The sequence below is a fragment of the Zonotrichia albicollis genome, chromosome 1, assembly GCF_047830755.1.
Source record: "Zonotrichia albicollis isolate bZonAlb1 chromosome 1, bZonAlb1.hap1, whole genome shotgun sequence".
NCBI lineage: Eukaryota > Metazoa > Chordata > Aves > Passeriformes > Passerellidae > Zonotrichia > Zonotrichia albicollis.
Genome location: NC_133819.1, coordinates 50,577,399 through 50,593,443, shown reverse-complemented (window position 1 = coordinate 50,593,443; position 16,045 = coordinate 50,577,399). Strand labels below are relative to the sequence as shown.

The following is a 16,045-nucleotide window of genomic DNA, read 5'->3' as shown; positions in this document are numbered from 1 at the left end:
TTTTTCATGGTCTTTTCGAGCAGTCAGGTAATCCTGAAGAGTAAAAAACTTCCAAATTTTCATAATGTTTTCATAGTCTTTTTATGGGTGTGAATAAAGATAGATGGTGACATAACAACATGCTCAAAAGAACAGCGGCCTGCATTTTGAGGGACCTTTGCAAAAAATGGTGATAAAAAATACAGATCTGAAGGGTATGTTTGGAGGCGTTAAAAAGGGCAACTAGTGGGAAAATACTGGAAATCTACTCAAAACAAACTGATAGTGGTTAGTTCTGAGGCAGAGAAAAGGACAAAAAAGCAGAACAGAAGCAATTTGGCAGAGAAATGAGAGGTGAGGTGTGAGCATGAGGAAGATTAGATAGGGATTTGATGATGAGAAGGAAACGATTGAATTTTATATTAAGCATAATTCATCCTGGGTTATTTTCCTTTGCAAAAAGCCTTTAACATTTTGTTCTGCTCAAAAGAAATTCTCATGGTGTCATTATCATTGTAGCATTTGAGTTCTTTTCACTACAGCTGCAGGCAGTACATATTAAATATTTTGTGGAGTGTGTGTGTTCCTTTTGACCTCTCAGGTGGAGGAGCAGTTACACAAGTGAATGTTTTGTTTTGGTGATTTCTTGGCTTGATTGTTTTAAATGTGTATATAAAGAGTGTTGGTTTAGGTTGTATCTAAACACAAGCTGTATTATGCACTTATGTGTGAAAGGGAAGCAGGAAGGGAAAAGGCAGGGAAATTAAGGGAATTAAGGGAAGGTCTGTGTTTTACAGGAGAGAATTTTGAGATTTTTGATGGTTCTTCAGTACTGAGGGACTTTATTTAACAGTCTGCAAGTGGCTATGTGAACATTTGCCTTTCTGCAAAATAGAACTCTTTATCTTCTTACTCAAATGATCTCTGCACCTAAAAATTGGACTCAAATACACTTTGGGCACAATATGTCTAGGCAAGCTAGTTAATGTTTTAAATAACCCTGTCCTGAGGGATATGGTCCTCTAAAAAGACTGAGGCAGTGACCTGTTGACTTACAGAGGATAAATGGCACATTTACAGCATTAAGAAAACATAATGACATAATGAGCAAAAAGAGATTTAAATCAATGCTTTCTGTTTCTTATGGAATATGAAAATATCCAGATTAGAAAGGTGTCTGGAGAGATCTCAGCTCCTGCCTTCAGGCAGACCCAAGCATATGTAAGTGATTTCTGATGTATGTTGAGCTGCTTTCAAAAATACTTTCTACCACTAATGAACGTCATTGCATCTTTTCCCTTCCCCTGTGGACATTTCTAACAGTTTGTAACTTTCCTGTTTTCAAGAACTTTTGTGCAATCAGCCATTGCTCATTTCTGCTGAATAGGCTGTGAGCATTTCTACATGGGTCTGATATCACTCTTCTTCTTACACTAACATTATGAGATACCTTTTCTTTGTCTTCTTTTTTTTCTTGCTGTCAATAGTATGTTAGGTTCGTTAGGGTTCACATGTGGAATAAATCAAAGATAAAACCACAAAAAACCTCCAAATAAACAAAAACAAAACAAAAACTAAAACAAACAAACTCAACAAACCACTCCAAACAAAACCAAACAAACAAAACCAACCAGCTGAAATGACCCTGAACAAATTTTTGAAAAGCTCATGATTCTGTATTATGAGGTGACAGAGTTAACCTGATGTAATTTAACAAATAGAGAAATCCAGATCACCGGACATCTATTAATCTGCCTTTAGTAGTTTTATTATGCTTTTGAGGAAAACAAGGAGTGTCCTGAAGTAAAAGCAAGGTAGAGTAGAATGCAGTGTATGTTTATCAACAGTGGATTGTTCAGGATTAATATCATCTCCTTCTCTGGTAAAGCACAGTACTTTTTGTCTCAGACAGGAGAAAAGTAATAGATCTACTTTACCAGATGTCTATAAAATATTTGATATATTGTAATGATGGAAATTATTAGCTAAACCAGGAAAGATGGAGTTTGAGAGAGGAATTGCAAAGTAAGTTGTGAACTGTCAAATGGAATTGCCTTTCAATTTATATTGATGAGCTAATGGCTGGCTGGGAGATGAGAGCTGCTCAGAGATCAGTGCCAGAGATAATCCTATTTAATGCTTCAACCTTGGCTCAAAATTAGAAATATCTTGATGAAACATGCTGATGATCCAGATTCAGCCCAGAAAAATAACCTGAATGATTTGAATGACACAATGGAATTTACAGCACACAGTAATGCTGTTAAAAGCAGTAGCAAGATTTTCTGTATGTAATGAAAGTCATTGGCTGGAATGATGAAAAGAAGTAGGATGGGAATTTAGTGAAGGTTTTTATCATGTTGAGTAATCTCAGGATGATTTTAAGCCACTATTCTTTAATAGTCAGCAAAATGCTACATATTAAGTAAAATAATTTCTGTAAAGAAATCCAGAAGTTCTGATCAACTCTGAAATCACAAAACACTGGTAAGATCTCCTCTAGAACACTCAACAGAATGCAAGTGCAAAGAGGAGCAGAGCTACAAGGAAGAACTGTGGAAAATATATTTTCCAACAGGAGGCTTCATCTCACAAAACTACAGACTAAAAGAAGTTATCATTGCTCCCTGCAAAGTATTGAGATGTAAATCAGAAAGAAAAACAAATACTGATAAACAAATAAACAAATCAAAGTTTCCAAATAAAATACCAAATCAAACAGCATCTGTAAACTCTCTGTGCATAAATTTTGGGGTGGAGATTAAAAGACAGCGTATCATATTTGAAAGGATGAACCTCTAGACTTGCCTTTTAGAAGGAGCCGTAGAGCAAGAAAGTTCGCAAAATGGAGCCTGCAACATTTTGTAAGTTCTTGAAATATGGGTATCCACAATGGGAGGAGACACGATTTGGTAACAAGGAATTTACTTGCAGTTCTGTTTTGTGATGGTTTGTAACTTCAGAGCCTGGTTTAGGAGGGAAGTGCTGTTTTGAAGGTTTGTTTTGTTTTATGGGTTTTTTTATGTTATGAAGCTGTACTCCTAAAGGAGAAGAAAGAACTGAGTTGCTTAGAAACATGGTCTTTTAATACAAATAATCTGTAAATCATGCATGCATTGAATTTTTTCAAGGTTTTAAGTGTATAAATTTTGAGTGTCTACTAAATGATGAGCATAAGGTAGATAAACGTAATGATTGTATCTGCTCAAAATACAAATTTCATGGCAAGATGTTCGTATGTTGAAAGTTGTAGATTGGTCTCATTCTATAGAAAGAAATGTGTTTGAAAAATAATGGTGCTTACAGTGATAAATGTTATTCTTCATGATATTGTTTACTGAATTCAAACAGGTTTTTTTGGTTTTTTTGTAATTTCCATGTTCTGGATATCTAGCATTTCCTGTAAACTATATTATAGTAAGTAGGATTTGTCCAAAATGTGGACAGATAAGCACCAGATTATGTTACAGAAGTTTGCTAATGGACTGAATAGAAAATAAATCTTATCATCCTATCTGATAAAATAAACTAACAGAAAAGAAGGTGAAGGGAGAATGTCAGGAAATGATCCTATGGTCTGTTTTAAATTTCAGTGTGCACAAATATAAAATATTGTTTACTCTGTTTTTCTAAATGCATCATCTTTAGAACAGCAAAAATCAGATCAAAAAAGAAATTTTGCAAATGCAGATCGAACCATCTACTGGAAGCCATTACACTAATCCAACCATCATACTGGAAGCATAAAATTAACATCATGGAGTTTGCTGAATATCTCTGTTTTTATGACTTAATATGCTCCATTAAATGATACAGATAAATATCTAGTTTTCATCTTTTTGAAGATTAAGTCATTTGCCTCAGTTATATAGTCAGTAATGCAGTCTCTTTGCTAGTTATGCTGCAATAAAAGTAAGTTATACTGCACTAAAATGTGAAACTGGTTGCGAGCATTACGTATGAGAGTTCATATAAATATCTGGTAAAGTTCACAAAGAAAAATGTTTGGTTTGGTCATTGGAAAATTACTTTTCAAGTCATGCATTTTCAAATGTAAATGAAGAAGAAAATACATAAAAAGAAGTTATTTTGAAAAGCTGGGGAAAATACAAAACCATAAACAGATTTAGGAACTTTTGCAGTTATTTACACCCTTGAATAAAAGTTACTTTTATAGGATTATTTTTAAAATGTCATTGCTCTTTGTTTTCCCTACTCTTGTATCCAGGAGCTATGGATTCATGTAAATTGTTAATTGTTTGTCTGTTTAGAAATGTGCTATTATAGGCTCTTGTTTTTCTTCTGCGGTGTTGAGAACACAACTGGATAGAGCAGTAATCAGCTCTATCTATTCATTTAGCCTGCCACACTTACAAAACTAAATTAATTCATTTAAACCATGCTGAAGACATAATTTATTGAACTGTGATAATTGCCTCAGGTATTTTCACTGCATTTTACCGTGAAAAGAAGATTTTTAAATAGTTTGTTTCTTGCTTTAGAAGAGCATTTCTTTCAGCACTATTTTTAACCAGGCCAGTATTTTCTGATCTTTTTGGAAAAGAATGGGTAGCCTGGAGTTCTAAAGGCTGATATAGGACATAAGAAATCTATATTCTGTATATTTTGAGGCACAAAACAAAAAATCATTTCTAAAAGAGAGTACACAATATTCAATTCTCAAATGCATATTGAAACAGAAATTATTCCTGGTTGATGAGCCCTGAATGCCAATGTTCTTAACTGAAAATTGAGGAAATAAGAGACTGTAAGCTTATTGAGGAATGACCCAGATCCTTTCCGTTTCAATAAGTTTCTACATAGGAAAGCAAAGCTTTCCTTGGGTGTTGTTTATGAGAGTATCATTGACTGTCACAGGAATACGATAAACTTTAGATTTATCTTAGAGATAAGAACACTTATTCTTTAATGCATTACTGAAAAGATCTTTTTCATCTAATAGGGTGTCTCTTAGTTTTAGTTTTTAATTTCATTATAAAAAAATATAGATTTGGCCAAAAAAACATGAAAGGAAAACTCCTTTGTTTCTTGATCAAAAAGACAGAGCCCATACTGAGTCTGATTGTAACTAATTTAATAAGGAAAAAAGCATTCTTTGAAATGATATTTCAAAGCCCTTTCAAGGAATAAAAGTTTAATAGTTTCAGAGGTGAAAGTAAATGGTAATTCCCATTTTTAACTATATTTGATAGAAAAGAACCTGGCCAAACTCAAATCTCTGAAATCACATTTAGATAATATTCCAAACAATAAATATATGTTTAGCTACAACTTTGGGGTTTGCTGTTCCACTTTTTCATTCCTCTCCAGCAACAGTGTAGCTGAAGGGAGGAAAAGCAGGCATGTGGGAGAAAGGTGAACAAATCTTGCCACAAACCCCTGTGACAAGAAAAAATTACACAACTATCATAACAAAGCCTATAGTTATTTTTAATAATGCAGCTTTACTAATTTCCTTCCATCCTAGCCAGCAGACAACCTGGCTCCCTTAAATCCCATTGCTGGCAACAGAAAGATGAAGAGCAAGCCAGTGGCATTTTGTTTTTAACGTCCAGTCAGCTGTGGGACTGGGCTCCTTGAGGCGTGACACCACCTGCACAGCAGGAGGAGGTGTGACATGTGATGTTCTTTTTGTTTGGAAGGCTGAGTACCAGTCATATGTTACTTAGAACCCCGATTCATGATGATGAATCTATTCCACCTTTAGCTTTTTTTACTGTCAGTACAAAGGCTTCAGCAAAGGCTTCAGCAAAGCCTTCAGGAATCTTTTATGCATTTGTGTGTTCAGATATAAATTCTGTTAATACACCTAAAATAGCAAGGATTAATTATTAGACAAGGACACGATACACTGCTTGTGCAGCTCGATGTCACTATAGGACACGAAATAACAAGACACACACACACTGCTCTCAAGGCAAAAAAGGGGAAGTTTATTTTCTGACTCCAACATTTACAGATTTCCAAAAGTGACAGTGGATTGGAGGATGAAAGTGGTACCTCTCCAATGACACTGGACAAACCAACAGTCCATCAAATTTCTCCTCCTCCATAAAAATGCAAAACAATAAGTTATTTACAGAAAGTGTGTGAGAAAGTTCATTACAAGAATTTAAACATCAGAAGGCTTAGAAAATCTTAAAAAATCAGGGCGACAGCTCAAAATTTTACTTTGTGTAAATCTTGATGCTCATTTTGGTTTCTCTTTCTGTCTTTGCATCTCGTCCTGACAGGTGTGTGCCCAATCACTGTGAACACGATGGTAAATGCACCCAGACGTGGGACAGCTTCAAGTGCACTTGCGACGGAACTAATTACAGTGGTGCCACGTGTCATAACTGTAAGCTACCCTGCAGTTTCAAAGTTTCAATGGACTAGGGAAGTCTCTCATGTCTTTTGGTTGAGATTTTAAAAAATCATTCTTCCTGTCTTGTTGTTAAAGATCCTCAAGCTTCTTTTGAAAGAAAAACGTTGGGTTAATCACCTTCATGCATTCCCTGCATCATGATGTGTTTACAGAGCACTCTACTGTGCCATGCCACCCACAAAAGCAGTTCAACGGCAGCTGGATGTACAGAGCAAACACATTCTTAGCAGTTGTATATGAGATACAGCTTCTAATGGAAACTGAATCTGCCCTGAGCTGTTGGGGAGAGCTGCTGACTGCTGCTTGAGATGCTGGTTTAAGTTGCTAATCACAAAGGGTGTTTACACACTGATTATCAGCCAGCTTAAAATCTAATTATTTGCTCTGTGGTTATGAGTTTCTGAAATAAGAATATTTCCTATAAGCTCCACATGGCCTACACTATAAAAGCACAGAAAGAAGAAAAGGTGCTGTTGCCCTTTTATAGGTCGTGAACAATGCATGCTGGGCCAGTGGCATGCATCATCTGTTCCTCCCCTCTTTTGCTAAAAAAGAGGGATTTTGATCTGCAAAAATACCTAGGATACAGAGAAAATATATCCAGTCCTTACTTTTGTTCACTTCTTCCTTTTGCCAACAATCTCCTAATATTGAGACAAGAGTAAAATTGCTTCTAAATAGGCAATCAGTTGAAATTGAAGCCAGGATTTATAGAGATACAAGTTTATATCATTTTTCTGTTTACCTTAAATACAGCTATGTATAATTTTACAAAAATAATTGCAGAACGTTTTTCAGTTTTAACCGAAAAGTCCAAACCAATGACACCATCACAGTTTTCTGGATCAAAACAAAAATCTAACTTATAGTTAAAGACTACATAAGGGGGGGAGGGCGATATATTTTATGTAATAACTATTAATACATTGAGTGGCAAAGTTCTCTGTGATCTGACTATCAATACTCTAAAACTGTAAGAGTTAAATAGCAAATTAATTTTGATTAAAGAGAAATATTTAAGGTGCCAATACCTGTAGGAGAGATTGCATGGCAGCCCTTTTTCCACCAAGAGGGAATGTGCACAGTGATGGCATGGTTGCATAGAATTTTAGGAAAGACAATACAGAATTTTTCTTTCTGTGCTCCTTTGTGGTGTGCAGACCAGCTTTTAAGACATAGCTGAACATAGTTAAGCTTTCTTCTCAAGTTCCAAAGAGAAGAAGCAAGGACAAAAGGATGCCATCAATTTTCTGAAATCACATTTATTACAAAGGGAAGAAATTATAATCCAAAGGGATGTGACTTTTTTTAATAAGATTTTCACCTGCCTTTTATGGATAAAACAGTGCAATAGGGCAAATAAAAGGCATTGCTGAACCAGAGTATCAAAAGAGGGATTTGGAGTATATTGTCCTGTCTTTATGGAATGGATAAAGTGGATGGGATTACATACACTCTCCAGGTCATTTGGAGACACATTGTTCAAGAGCTTTTACTTTTCTAGTTCAGGCAAAGTTTCTGACTTAGTGGTGTAAGCTTTAGTTTTGTTACTTTTTTTGTTTTAAGAACATAATTTTTGTTTTTACCGTGCGCTGCTATACTTTAGAAGTCTTTCTTACAAAACAAGGTTGAGCAGAAAGTTATTCACTTGACAGATATCCTGTCAGGATGTGTGAAGTCCTATGCCTTTCTAGAGCATTGAAGTTAATGGCACAAAAATGAGCAAAAATAAAGAATTCCAGCATCAAGATACAGACTGAGACAACCTTAACTCTTCCTTTATTGAGCAGGCAATAGCTGTCATTTTTTACAGGAGCATGTTTTTACAGCTGCAAATAATGAGAGAATTTGTTGGAACTTGCCAGAAGTTGCAACCACTCTGTCCTGAGGTCTGGGACCTCAGCTCTGCTGCACTGATGCTGACCCTACTGTCCTTTCCTACATGTGCAGTGTGTATATTCAGACACACTTAGTGTGCTGCCTTTTGCTTTTGAATTCTAAAGTTTGTGACAGTAGCAGGATGAAAGATGTGCTGGGGAAGGGAGGAAGTTGGAATGATAACTGTTGTGTGGTATAAAAATAGCTGTAAGTGATTTTAAACAGCATTGCAGATCTCATGAAAAATATGTGATTCTGTGAAGCTGGAAAGTGTTTAAGTGCAGATAGCACTTGTTCAGTACCATTTTACTTAAAGATAATATTGTTTTACAAAGCAAACTGTATTATATGCCACAGTAAAATATGTTTTTCTTTTCTCAATGGATGCTTTTGTGGGGCATATAACAGCATTTCTCAAAGAGGTTGGACACATGACTATGTTAGTGGGGATTGTAACTGTATTTGGTGATTTTTAATGAGTTTGAGTTATGCTAAACGAAAAGGAAAAAGATAATTCTGTGTTACTGAAGAGCTTTTTGCAGTGAATTGATTTTGCTTTGGTCAGGTAATTCAACACTTTCCTGAGCTCTTGACCTGAAACAAGGCAAAGCTTTGCAGCCTTGACTGGATTTCAGATTGCAGTTTTAGGTTCCTTTGAAGTTGAAACTCAAAGAAAAATTCGAGGGATGAACTCCTTGAAGTGAAACAGAGAAAAAGGTTTGCATGAAAACCTTATGAATCAAAATGACTTTGTTTCACACAGGTCTGGCCACAAAATATCATATGATAGTGAAAACAACAGTCTAGAAATATGGAGAAATATATATTCTGGGAATGAGACATAGTGGGGACTATAGACCAGAAATAAATAGCTAGAGGAAGAAAAGTTCCAAATAAATAAATCTGAAATAAAAACTTTAGTTCTCTAACTGTGTAAATCAATTACACTTGTTTTCTATTTTAATATTATGAAATAATTTCCATTTGAAATATGACACTGTTACAGGAAGGTTCCTCACCTCTCAGAGAAACACCAGAATCTCCAAGCTCTGTGTCGATTATCTTGTTATTTCTCAGCAGCTTAAGCTGCCATTCAGAGGAAGTGATAATTTGTTTAATCCATCTACAACTGGATCCCTTGAGCCCAATGGCAAATTAACCAAAAGTACTGGAAAATTGTACTTCTCACTGCACATTAAATACCCTAGGAATCTACCAGATTTCTTTCAGCTAAGGGATATTCATGCCCAACAAAATGCTGTGGCCTGGCAAATATCAGACTAGAGCATTGATTTTACCATTAGGCAAGACTGAAAGATAAATGAATGTATTTATTCAAAAACAATGATTTACAGTGATGCAACATTTACGAAATTATTTAAAAATTAATTGAATTATAATTAACGGCAAGTATCATCCTTGCTAACTTTATTGTATTATCTATATTTTAAGCCCTGACTACTTAACTTTTACAACCTACCAAAGGCTGGCCCACTCATGCAGAGTTCTTAGAGCAATACTCTTCTAGAGTTTATTAGTAAATGGTTCCTGAAACCTTTGAAATCAGGAGCTCATTTTCCTGATTACTTCTCATCTCCACCACTTTGCACCTGTTTATTCATCTGGTTTTATGTTCTAATATTCTTCCTGCTGTTTACAGCTTCTTTAAAACAGAGTGGTATAATTTTAAAAATTGTCTATTGGGATAACTAATGATCATTCAAGCTTCTTTTTCTGAGATTTTTTGTAATATAGGTCAAAGCAAGTTTTCTGTAGAATGTGCGTTTCAGATAAACATGAGAAAGTACTTACATTGCCATCGTGGTAAAGTCTGTGTCTGCCTTCCACTTCTTGCATAAAATTCATTTGATTTAGGAAAAAGCCAGAAGCACCTTATTTGATTATATTTGCCTTCTCCTAATGATTTTCATTAACAAAAATGTTCACTTTGCACTTAAAAGATTAATCTTAATGCTCATAGAATCATAGAATTGTTTGGGTTGGAAGAGACTATAAAGATCCTCTAGTTCCAGCCCCTGTACCAAGGACAAGGCCACTTTTCACTAGAACAAGTATTCAGAGCCCCTTCCAGGCTGGTCCTGAGCACCTCCAGGGATGGGACATCCACAGCTTCTCTGGGAAATCTGTTCCAGTACCTCACAACCTTCACAGTAAAGAATTTCTTCCTAGTATCCAGTCTAAGCCTGCCCTCTTTCAGTTTAAAACCATTCTCTCTTTTCTTAATAGTACATGCTTTTGTAAGAAGTCCCTCTCCAGCTCCCTTGAAGGCTCCTCTGGGGACTGGAAGTTGCTATAAAATCTCTTGAGAGCATTATTTTATGAAAGACATGTTCTTCTTGATCAAATTTTTTTTCTTTAATTTCACCTTCAAACATAGTCCTTGCTCTTGCAGCTGTACAGATTCCTTTAGAAATGAATCCAGACAGGAAAAGGTTTTCTTAAAAACCTTCAGTTAGTCCATAGGAGGGACTGGCATCCAGATCACATCTGCTGACTGTTACTTCTGTGAGACAGTAGGAGCAACACAAACTTACCTGCTCCTGCCCCTAGAACAGGCACTAATTGCACCAGAATATACAGATAATGCAACTCTGCTGAGAAAGAACATATGGGATTTTTACATTTTTAGATTGGTGGTTTGGTGTAAGTTTTTCCAAAAAGAATATTGGAAACAGTGTGGTGATTCTTAGTATCCGTATAAGGGAACTTGACCTCTGAATTCTCTGTCTTCTTGTTGGGAATAAATGCTATCCATATTTTGGAACCTGATTCAAAGTTAATGATGAATAAAACTTCTCTTGAAATGATAAGTACATTAAATGTCACTGGAATGATATTTTTCCAAGCAAGAGTGACTACCTCCCTAAAAGAAAATAATGCTTCAATAATAATTTTAATATTTCCTAGAAACATACTTTGAGTAAGAATGAGTAAGAAACGTTGTAAAAGCTGTGATAATTCTCGTTGCTAGCTATTGACAAAAGTAAGAGTCATCAGCACAAATTTAATCTGCATAGGCTCTGATCTTCCAAGCAAGACCTCCATCAGATAGTAATGTCTGGTTTTCCTGTATTTCTGTAAACAGGAAAGCAACCAGAACACTGAGCTTTATACATTCAGAGTCTAGATAGGAAAGAAGGTCACGGCAGGGGTGTTCTCCTGTCAGCAATTTGGGAAATAGTGAAAAAATAAATACATAATTTGGCAAAACAATGCTCTGAAATTTACTTCAGGGGAAAGAAAAACAATGAACTCCATAATTTTTCTAGTCATCTCAAACAAGAAGATCATCGGTTTCCATTTCACTGAAGGCTTGAGGAATTATGAGAATAACATTGTTATCTTTGTGATAGCAAACTGATTTACTAGAGAAAGCAGATACTTTGCACTTTTTAAAGCATATTAAAGCATTATTTTATCAGGAAAAATTCACTAAATGCCTCCATGATCAGCAACTGTGATACATAAGATATTCCTGTGAAAGGATGTTCTAATCCAAAGACAGGAAGAATGTTGCTTTTTAATACACTTGAAACAGAAGATACAACCTAATCAGAAATGCCCTGTATTTTGAGAAGGCTTGGCATAAAACCATCTCCTATTCAGTTGTCCTGTGGGCATTTATGTGCAGGGCTGTTATGAACTGTCACCTTGACATTTCAGAATCGTTGTCAGTGAAGCTTGATGTTTAAGTCACTTAGTTTAGCAGCATTTTGCATAAACAAATCATGGATTCCAGAATTGGCCCTTCTGCAGAAAGTGGAGCACTGATACATTCTGCTGATATTTGTGGACATGCGAGTATCTGATTTCAGTGAGATTTAGCACAAGACCAGCACCCATATGACTGAACAGATCACACAAGCCCAAATGATTTCCCTGTAGCAAATGAAGAATTTCCATTAGTAAACCTGTAGAAAGCATTGAGCAGAACAAAAACATACAAAACATACAAACATATGAAACAGCAACAGAACATTCTGGGTTGAGTTTCTGCAGTGGAAAGCTGACGTTTAAGGCATGCAGTGGGACTCCACAATGCTGATTAGACTTGTTCATGGCATATAGGTTGCATGAATTATGTGAAAGGAAGAAGGAAAAATAATCCTGGGAAGCCAAACTGCTTACTTTTAGAAACATGAAAGAGGAGCTTTCAGTGGGGCAAAATCTGAGTTGCTCCCATTGCCCCCCCTCATGTCTTGGGCATAATTTGCCTCATTTGGACTGAGGAAGGACAGCACCTCTGGGATGCACTAATGGGAATGTGGAGCTTTGTAGGGAGGTGAACTGTGAATTTACTCTGAGGAAAGTGAGGTTGGAGAAATTATAAGAATTATTTTGACAAGGCTGCTTGGTTTCAGGAGACTGGGGCTTGAGGAAGTATCTCTGGAATTAACACTGGGCACAGTGTTAATGAGAAAAGGATTATCAGCTCTTCTAGCACTGATATGTACTAGAAGCTGTAAGAATAAGATGCTGTTCCTCACCCTATCACTTCATCCTCTTGTGAGTTGTTGTTTGGATGTCCCTGATGAAGCCTATGGTTTTTTTAATTGCTCCTTTGAGTCTCAAATCAGAGACTTACTTGAGACCAGAGTCTAAGTAAAGTGGTTTCCAGGAGGTGAATAATTTCACATTCAAACTCAGTAGTATGGATGCGTGAGTAATGCTGGTCTTGGAGAATTGGGGATAAAAAAATAAGCTAAAATTTCTGAAATCTCTAGAAAGAGTCTTTTGTTTTCTTCTGCTCTCATCCTGAGAAAGCACTTTCAACTAATGGCTGTTCTCTGCCAGTTATGTTGCTACCACTTTATTTTCTCCTCTTCTTGCACACTCTGTATCTGAAGTCATCAAATGTTCAAATTTCATACATGCCCTGGAAAACCTTATTTCTCAGATGTTTATTTCCTTTGAGAATAGAGATTCTCAAAGCCTGTTTATAAGGACTTTTGTTTACAGTGGTTTATTAAAAGGATCGTATAATCAACATGCCATCTTTCTAAGGAGGCTAATCTTTTTTTTCCATAATGCTTTTCAAAGAAATTGCCATAGAAATTTATAATTGTCCTTGTGAATTCATATTTTTTTATTACGTGTTTTCAAAGGATTTAACATAATGCATGTCTTTTCAAATGTAGAAGACTCTATTAAATTACCTCTTTTTATTAAAATCTAGTTTTAAAACAAGACTGAAGTTGTTGGTTTCATCTTCTTTAGTAATTTTTCACATGTAACATATAAGCCCAAAATTGTTGCATCATTTCACCTATTCCTGCAAAACTAAAAAAGACAAGCTTTTTACTCTGGTAATTTTTTGTTTGTTTGTTTGTTTGTTTGTTTCAAGACATTGAAGCTTTCTTGTTTTGAACTCCAATATTTGTTTAAAACTCAGATTGTTCTTAGTGTCAGCGTTATAAACTATAGTTTTTCTCCTAGTAATTTATTATCAGCTGAGCTGAGAGTTGCTCTGCACCAGGTGTTTATGAAATGCAGAACGTGTAATAAATTGGTAGCAACTTGCATTTGTATTGTAAGTAAATGAATGTGGTCTGTGTTCAGGCCAGAAAGGGCTGCAGTTCCAATATGTGCAATAGCACCAGGAGTATTTGGTGAAGTTAAAGTGGAGAAAATTAATATTAGGATGCAAAGCAGAATATGAATAATCAACCAGCAGTACTTATGCTGAAATTAAAAAATCAGCTGCAAATAGCTCTACTGGGTGAGGTTTGAGAGAGAATATAAAGGCTGAAATTGGACTTCAGGTTTCAGCTGTTTGTGTAGCTGAGCGTTTATATATGGCTCTGCATTAAAGTGTTATGAGTTTTGAAACTAATTTTTTACCAGGTGGAGTCAAATGGAAGAACAGTATGAAGTCAGGGTCTAACTCAGAGCATTTTCTTAATTCATTTGTAGCTAACTCTTGTAAAACTACCTAAATAACATTCCTGAATTGCAGCTTGCTTTTGGGAAAACTTGGGTATTAGCTGAGTTTTTTGCAGGCGACTGTAACCGTTCTCTATTGTTGTTCACAATGCACAACCAAATATTGTTTCCAAGGGACAGTTAAAAGAGAACATGTAATTAACAATAGATAACTTTAAAGCAGCTCATTTATACCATAAAATCAAAGCCAGAATTAATTCATAGCCAGAAAAGAACTCTGCAAATAAAGACTTCAAAATTAATTAGCTTTTTTTTAAACTTTTCCATTAAGACAATCTAACATATTGCATACTTCACTGTTAATGCTTTTTTGCAATTAAAGTTTTTTAAGGTGCTGATATTAAAATCCCCTTGACAGCTATTAGACAGAAAAAAACATGTTTTGAAGTCATTCTAATCCTATTTTTTCAGATGTGAGAGAATGAAATTAATGCAAATATCAACTGTTAAATATGTACCATAGTCAAAGCAATGAGAATTTCTTCGCATATGCATGCAGACATATTTTTATCTGAAATTGTTCTTTTAAAAGTTTTTTAACAATTCAAAATAGAGGAACATAATGGGAACAATTAGGCTTGCTATTAAAAGACATTATGCACCAATGGATGAGCAGTGGATACGCATTATCCACAGTTTGTAGGATTTTTATGTACATCACCTAGTGCAGAAAAACTTGATAAATTCTATCTTTACAATGAATTTTCCAGTGTGTTGCAGACTGTATGATCAATCTCATAGGACTGTGGATTGAAGAAAAAAAATTGATTAAAAGGAGTGAAACTCCGAGATACTTCTTGTGCATCCTACACCATATTTTGTCTTAATAACAATGTATATAAGAGTAATAATATAAGAGTAGTATAACAAAGTTTATAATAGTAATTGCTTCTGCAGTAAATAAACATAAATAATTATTATTGTCAATTCTCTTATGATATTCTATGTGAATGATATGTGTTCCAGATGGTGGGGGTTCTGATTGAGTTTGGTTCTTGTTTATGAACACTACCTTTCTTGATCATTATAATATTTCTTTCACTATTCTGCAGCATAAATTTATTGCACCTGTAAATGTCTTCCTTAGGAATCAAATGTCTACATTAACACTTTTCATTCAAGGGTAAGAACTGTAATGCTTCTTTGTAATTTTAATCTGGAGGGGTTTTGAGTTTTATTCTCCTTCCCAGTGTGCTGTAATTTAAATGGGAGAGAAGGTTTTAGCACCAAAATCTGTTAGTATAAGTAGATGCTCGGTATCAATCTTGGTCCATAACTATCACTTTAAAATTCCACCTTAGGTGGGACAGCCAATAGTTCTCTTGGCTGGACAAGTCTCTTAGTAGGAGTAATGACAGGTTACTAGAATTCTGTAGAGGGATAGAATGTAAGAAACTATAGTGCACAAGGTAATATCACCCCTGAGCAGTTGCAGCTGCACTAATTATCAAAGATTAGGAACAAGCCTGCCCTTAACAGGCCACAGCTGTGTCGAGTAAGGATGAGTGCTGTAAAAGAATGGTTTAGCTGGGTGAGAAGGGGCTGGAGTTTGTTGGTTGTGCTGTGAAGAAGAAGGAGTCAGTGCTGGGAGGAGATACCCATGAGAAATCACCAAGAAGGTGCAAGAGCTTTGTAATAACATGGTAAGAGAATTCTTGAAATATTTTTCTGAAGCCAGAGGAATAATCTATGTTTACATAACTTTACAAAAACATGAAAGTCACCATTGTTTCATAAATGTACATATGGCCTGCTACTATTAGCAAAACTACTGAAATGTGTGGACTTGGTAGTTTCTCATTTTCTCAGTAGAAGCCTTTACTACTTACACATACT

The 16,045-nt window shown here is 35.5% G+C and overlaps 1 protein-coding gene across 1 annotated transcript in view; it reads left to right on the top strand.

Annotated features, from left to right (window-relative positions):
* The window catches only part of CNTNAP2 (contactin associated protein 2), a 1,022,680-nt gene that overhangs the window by 669,155 nt on the left and 337,480 nt on the right, over positions 1 to 16,045 (top strand). Inside the window, exon 11 of the mRNA XM_005485915.4 lies at positions 6,234 to 6,340. Coding sequence (XP_005485972.2) covers positions 6,234 to 6,340 — 107 coding nt within the window. The remainder of the gene's footprint in view (positions 1 to 6,233; positions 6,341 to 16,045) is intronic.